The following is a 7,462-nucleotide window of genomic DNA, read 5'->3' as shown; positions in this document are numbered from 1 at the left end:
CAAAAAAAATTATTGTCGGACCATACAAAAATTCCCTGAGAAAGATAGAGGAGGAGATTGCTTCCTCTTATCATTTTAATTTATTATTATTTAAAATTTCCGACAATTGGCGCCCAACGTGGGGCCTTGTCACCCTTTTAAAAATCCTCCTCCTCTTTAATTTATTATTTATTATTTTAAAATTTCCGACAATATATATATATATATATATATATATATATATATATATATATATATATTAGATTTAAACTGTCAGAAATACGATTATTGATGAAAATCACAGCTTGTTCGGCGTTAGTTAAATTTCTGTTTAACTTTTCGATTTTCTAACGGTTTTGATCGTAAATCATTTTCAAATTTTTTGAGTTCAAAACCAAAATTTTTGTTTATTTTATGCATGATAGAACAAAAAAACTTTTTTCGGTGTTCCTATCCCATCTTTGGTGTTCCTATACCATCTTCGATGTTCGAATTAATACGTTGTATATGTGGCCAGATTCTCAAATATATATATACTGCGTCTCTACTCTACTTTGTTGACTCCTTATTTGTTCAAAGTGAATACTTAACGCTCATTTAATTAGTTTTACAATCTTCAACTTTGTCCAATACAACACTTCTACGTGTTTTCATAGTCCATGATTCCTCTGTTTCTAAATTTATTAGCTAGGAAAAATTCCGATTGCAAGTTGTTGAATATTTATTATCGGATGTCTTTATTTTATGAGTATTGATTCGGCCAGTCTTAAATTATAAAAATTGTGGTCCAAGATTTGTCTAGTAATTTTAGTTTTGTGTTTCTCCTTCATGTGGTCCTTTATAGCGCCAGTTTGAACGTGCATCGTGAGTCTTCTTAAACTGGCGCTATAATGGAAATATTAAACTTATACGCGCTATAAAGAATCACATAAAAAAGAAGCATATTCAACAAAGTGCAATCGGAATTCTTCCTACTAATAAATTTAGAAACAGCTGATGTTTCAATGTTTTATGATGCTTAAAAATGTATAAAAGTCTTAAGAAAGTCTTTCACTAAACTTTGATATTTATTCAATAAATTGAAATTTTTTAAAATTTCATTAAACTTTTAAATGTTATTCATTTTTTTAAATTATTATAATCACACATTCGAAGCTGGATTGAAATGAATCCATAAAAAGAATATATGAAATTTGCTTACGTTTGCGAATGGATAAGATGCAATAATGTTTCTCTCTCTTGTGCTGTTATGAAATTAGCAAACTATAAAATTGGCCTGCATCTTTGCATAGATATAATAACTATAGTTATATCTATGCATTTTTGCGCAGCAAGAAACAATCTTAGAATTCTAAAAATAATTATAATTACAGCCAAGAACAGTAAGTAGTGCACAACAATATAAATAAAATCACATCATTGTCTTTCAATATATTTTAAAACATAAATATAAAATAATTTTACTAATGAAAAAAGTTACATCGACTGATTTTAGAGTATCTTTCGTTTATCAGTGAAATTATAAAACAAAAGTTGCAAATTATTTTTGGGCGTCAGAACCCAGATTTGGATTCGGGTGGGAAAATTTTCAATCGATAAATGAACTTTTTCCGGCTCTGACGCCTTGGTTACTATATAATTTTATTTCTTTAAAAAATAGTACAATTATAAAATATTTATATGTTTAGAACTATCAAAAAATTATCCGATAAATCAAGAAAATATTTGTCCATCTTTGATAAGCATTAAATATTAAGTCTATTTCCAGTTTTTTCAAATTTTCAATATAAAAAAATACTTACAAACAGATTTCATGTAGAAATAAATCAACACCATGAGTGCTATGAAAATGTTCATTATGACAACCGTCTTGAAAATTTTAAATATTAACAGTAACCAATCGAATTAGTTGTAGAAAAATAATTCATTTTTTCATATTTTAGCAACCATCAGGATTTTATATTAAAAACTACCATTAATGGAGCAAAGAACGTAGAAACGCCGGAAGTCATTATATTATTGCTGTGTTCTAATAAACAATAAGTCTGAAAATATTAGAAAACTGTAAAATTAACTGTTACAATATAAACATGAAAAATCGTTAAACATGATTTTATTACAAAACGGTGAAGCTTAACAGCGAAAAAGAATGCAAAACGTCAATTAATATTAATAATATTTGTTTACGTGCATTTTAATATCTCAATTGTTATTATATACAGATCAATTATATGTAAAAATAGTTTTTTTGATGCATGATTGTTTAAATTTTATTTCTCATATTCTACTCTAATTTGTCACTTTAATACTTTAAAATGTTTACTTTTAAAATTTATCAGTTTAATACTTTAAAATGTGATTCCGTGTTGAATTACATTTAAATTGCACGTAAACAAATATTATATTATTGTTGTAACTCCATGACCTCGTAACTACCAACACCAATGTTATAGCTTCAATAATCCCTATATTTCCAACACCATTGTTGTAGCTTCCACCGATCGTTAAGAGTTCATTATAGGTTCAAGATTTCAGATAGATGAACACAACTGCTTAAAACGCAAATTTTGTTGAACGTTTATAAAAATACCAATGGTAATAGAAACAATAAACTAATCCTAATAACTACATAAATCACATTTACGACTTCGCTTTCTGTTAGCTTGTAACCTCAACTAGCTAAGTCTTGTTCGTAAGTCGTATTTATAGCCCATTTTACAACCATAGATACAATATTTCTTTACACTTTACAGCCCAAAGATTACAAATATACCATAATAAATAATATAGCCCGACGTTCGTTCGACCGTTCGACTCGTTCGTTCGACCGTTCCCGCGGTTATTGGTTTAACCTTGAACGGTTCTCAGACGTCGCAAAAATTTTTTAAAGGATCTCAACATTATGAGGGCAAATAACACAAGATAGTCCTAAATTTTTGAAAAGTGTATACATAGAAGCTTCCACATTTCCCTTTGGCAAATAACACAAGATAGTCCTAAATTTTTGAAAAGTGTATACATAGAAGCTTCCACATTTCCCTTTGCTCCAACTTTCACAGCTATAAACCTGGTTTTGCATCCTTTCTTGTTTAAATTTTTAGTATATACTTTGCAGTTTTTAAATCGTGGCTTCTACTTCTTCTTTCTCGTGCCTTGTGACCATCGAACTCCATAACACTTTAACACTTTGTAGTAGTTGAAATGCCTTCTCGAATGTCATTCGTTGTTGACCGCAATCTCTTCTCCCTGCAATCTTTCCATAGTTGTTAGATTTTTGTCCTTTCCATCCGCATGGTGTGACCAAAAAACTTTAACTGCTCCCGTCGAATTATTTGTAGTAATTACCGCTTTTCATAACCGGACTGTTTTAATACATCTTCATTAGGGGTATAAAAGTTCCAAATAATTCTCATATTTTTTCTCAAAAACCACAACTCAGTAGCATAAATTTATTTTCAGTTTCCTTAGAAATTATCCAGGACTCAGAGCCGTAAGTGAGCACAGAAATAATGTAACACTCTAACAGTTTTAATTTGGTTGATATAATGATTATACTGTTGGTGAGGATATTTTTCATTTTGGAATATGCATCTTTCGCCATAGCTATCCTTCGTTTGATATCCACATTACACTTACAACCTGAGGTAATCAGACTTCTGAGATAATTAAAGCTTTTGACTTGTTTCATCTGTTTACCATTAATAATTATATAGCAGATCGGGGCGGTTTTGCTTTTACTGATAATCATGCACTCCGTTTGGTTGATGTTAATTTGCAAGCCTTTCCTTTCACTTTCAAAAACCAGTTTGAAAACAATTGTTTGCAGTTTTCCCATTGATTCCGCCGTAAGAGCTGTATCATCAGCATATTTTACATTTTTTATATTTACGCCTTCAATGGATATTCCAAGTAGATCTTTTATCTTTTTCAAGATGATCTCGCTATAGAGATTGTACAATTCTGGAGAAAATACATAGCCTTGCCTAACAACTTTCTTTATTTCGACAAAACTTTTCATCTTGTAACCAACTTTCATCGCTGCTCTTTGGTCCCAATAGAGGTTTTTTAATAACTCTCGTGTCTTTTCCATCAATGTCTAAATTAACCAATATTTTCATAAGCTACACGTGTTTCACGCTATCAAAAGCTTTGGAATAATCGACAAAACATATAAGCAAGTCTATCTTCATTTCAATCGCTTGTTTACTGATCATTTGTAGCATGAAGATAGCGTTTCTTGTGCCACAATCTTCGACAAAACCACATTAGACATTTGAAATTTCAAATCTGATTTTGTTTCGAGTTCTCATTATTCTTGAGAATTCTCAAGAAAAATTTTGTAAGACTGCTTACAAGTTGATTGTTCAATGTAGTTAAAATTTGGTTGCATAAGTTTTTTTGGGCATTACAATAAATATTGACTTTATTTTCAGGAATTTCGCCGCTGTTATCTATCTCATTCAAAATTTTTGACACTTTTTCAATGTCAAATTCATTAAACCATTAAATTTCTTCAACAACTATCTCATCCAGGCCTGGCTCTGTTAGATTTCATTCTGGACAAAACGGCACAAACTTCAGACCTGAATATCTTTGGTCCTTCTATGTCTTTTTTAATAGAAGGCTTTTGACTACGGATATCATTAAAAAGATCGATAATGTATTCAGTCCATTTTTAAAGTACTTTTTCTTTCGGTAAGATTATTTTGACGGATTTAGCATTTAGATGCATCCAAAAACGGCACAAAACCCTTTTCCAGTGATTTTTTAGAAGATGTTTTTCTGTATTGCATTCATGGATTGCATCGAATAATACGGAATAAGATGCCGCGAACCAACTGTACCAGAAGAAAGAAGACAACGGTGAAAGAGGCGGAGGATCTAAAGACAACGGCTCCAACAGCGGTAGATCTTCTATTCTAAATCCAATACCTTGTGTGAAACAGGGACCTTTGACCCAAAGACTAGGTGCACTGCTTACAACAGTGCTCTCTTGGGCACGAGATAAACTGCCACGGCGCTGCCTTGTGTGCTTCCAGCAAAAAGGCTAGATCCACTGCTTATAACTGGTGGTTGTCGTTAGGAATTGGGCAATTCCAGATATAAAAATTTTTTGACCCAAACATCTTTCTTGTCATCACAAAAAAAGAAAAGATCTCTTATTCCTTGGAAGACCTTAAATGGTCAAGGAGTGACAATATTCAGAAAGTGGATAGTGGAGGGATGTTGCGAAAAATTGGGCGTCCTCTCCTGGAATATCAGACATGGCACTTTAAATACTGAATCGCTTACTGGACGCTTCATGAAGATCGTCAACATGCTGGGAAGGCGAAGGGTAGACATCTGTTTTCTGCAGGAAACAAAATGGAAACCAATTTGTGTCTCTCTTATAGGGAGTTACAAGTTGTTTTGGAATGGCCAAAAAACAGCCCAAAATGGAGTGAGAATTTTTATACGGAAATCACTGGCTCAAAATGTACTCTAGGACTCGAATTAAATTACGCCTAATGCTGATTAAACTCAGAATGGGAAAACAGGTTCTGACTGTTTTCTCTGCATATGCACCACAGACCGGTGAATCTGAAGACGCCAAAATGACTTCTGGAACACATTCTCAGATGCTATCAGAAAAATATCATCATCAGAGATACCATTGATATGTGGCGACCTCAACAGCCATGTTGGAGATAAAGCAAATGGGTTCCACGGTGTCCATGGAGGCTTTGACTACGGGTCTCAAAACGAAGACGGTGTATGGATTCTGGAATTTGCTGAAATGTTGAACACCTATTTCAAAAAAAGGGCAGAACATTTGATCACATATAAAATCGGAATGTCATGCGCACAAATTGACTTTATCGTCGTCAGACAACGACACAAACGACTATTTAGGAATATAAAAGTCATAAGTCATTCCAGGCAAAGCAACACCGATTGCTGGTGACCGATACGATCATGGAACGATCACGTCCTGTGACTGATAGAATGCCTGCTAGAATAAAGACATGGAAACTAAAGAACTCCATGTTCAGGGAAAAATTTGAGGAGTTTGTATCGGCACAGCTGGATCATCTGGAGAAGGTAGGGTTAGGGAATCTGGAAATCTGGACACCCTAGTGAACGCTACAACAGTTGTATGTAGAAAACTTAGACCAAAACGCCAGCACAACCGGAAAACTTGGCGGTGGAACGAGACGATGCAAAATGTTATTGCCAGTAAGAAAGCAGCATTCAAACAATGGCAGAAGATGAAGACTAATGAAGAGGGTTTCGTGGCCGAGTGGTTAGTGTGTCCGTCTACCACTCCCACGACCCGGGTTTAAATCCTGCAGTTTTTAAAGATTCATCCGGATAGCCGACCCACGACCAACTCAGCCGTCCATCGTTTCGAGGCTGGTAAATGGGTGGACGACGTAATTTGTCGCTTGTTGACCGGCGAGATGGCTCAGTGGTTCAAATGCTCGCTGAGTCAAAACATCTCAATGGCTATCATATACTCAGCGTATACGATGCGGTGCTAGCGCGTGCACATAAATCCATGTGTACGTCGTGTGAAAAGGATAAACAGCCTTTATGACAAAGAAAGCTACTTCAAATTAATGGTTGAACATATGAAGAACATAATAAAAGATATATAGATACTATATCTGTAACATTGTAAGTGGTTCTGCGTATGTCAGAGCCGCAATAATAAAGACCAAAAAAAGATCGAAAGACATACCGATAAAAAAACACAGCAGCGAAATGTCAGATAGTGATAGCTCGTGCAAATCAATGCAAGGTATGGCTGACTGGAAATAAAAGCGAACAAATTCGGTCACTCTACCAAATAGCAAATCACGTAAAAAGACTGAAAAAGGATATAGTTGGTGCTACATGCATAAAGAATAATAATAAAGGCACCGTGATAACCTTGCAGAATGAAGTGAAGGATCACTGGAAGGATTCGATCAGTTATTGAATGAAACAAACCCTACTGGGATGGACTTCCGGAGGAAGGACCGATTCAGGGCATCACAGCTGAGGAGCTTACAGATGCGCCAAAGGCAATAAAAGTGGGTAACGCGGCTGGTCCGTCTGGACTTACAAATGATATCATCAAGGCATCTGGTGGGACAGGCTTCAGAGCCCTCTTACACATCTTTCGGGAGATGTGGAGTAAATCGATACGACCAGTGGAATGGAACAGTAGCCCAACTGTGCGGATATATAAAGGAAAAGGAGATCTACTGAAATGCTTCTCATATTGGGGTATACGTCTTCTAGAACATCCCTGAAAGTTATTGAAAAAGCCATTGAGCCAAACTTGAAAAAAAGCCAAAAAATTATTGTCGTGCGTTTCAATGGGTGGTTACAGTACGGCTTCACGGCAGGGAGATCCACCATTGATGGTATCTATATCATACGTCAACTGCCGGAAAAATATTTGGAAAAGCAGAAGGAACTGTTCTATGTCTTTGTAGACTTAGAAAATTTTTTTGAC

At 34.5% G+C, this 7,462-nt stretch overlaps 1 protein-coding gene across 1 annotated transcript; it reads left to right on the top strand.

The window, feature by feature from the left end:
• Positions 1-3,524: 3,524 nt before the first annotated feature.
• On the top strand, positions 3,525-6,500 carry HELRODRAFT_172769 (hypothetical protein; the record flags this gene model as incomplete). The annotated part of the gene is made up of 4 exons (XM_009019408.1): positions 3,525-3,623; positions 5,129-5,382; positions 5,566-5,842; positions 6,312-6,500. 4 exons carry the CDS (start codon positions 3,525-3,527, stop codon positions 6,498-6,500), a joined length of 819 nt encoding a protein of 272 aa, XP_009017656.1.
• Between the last annotated feature and the right edge of the window lie 962 nt (positions 6,501-7,462).

Source organism: Helobdella robusta (genome assembly GCF_000326865.2).
Source record: "Helobdella robusta unplaced genomic scaffold HELROscaffold_24, whole genome shotgun sequence".
NCBI classification, from domain to species: Eukaryota; Metazoa; Annelida; class Clitellata; order Rhynchobdellida; family Glossiphoniidae; genus Helobdella; species Helobdella robusta.
The sequence above is the reverse complement of the archived record's forward strand: the minus strand, read 5'-3'. Positions and strand labels throughout refer to the sequence as shown.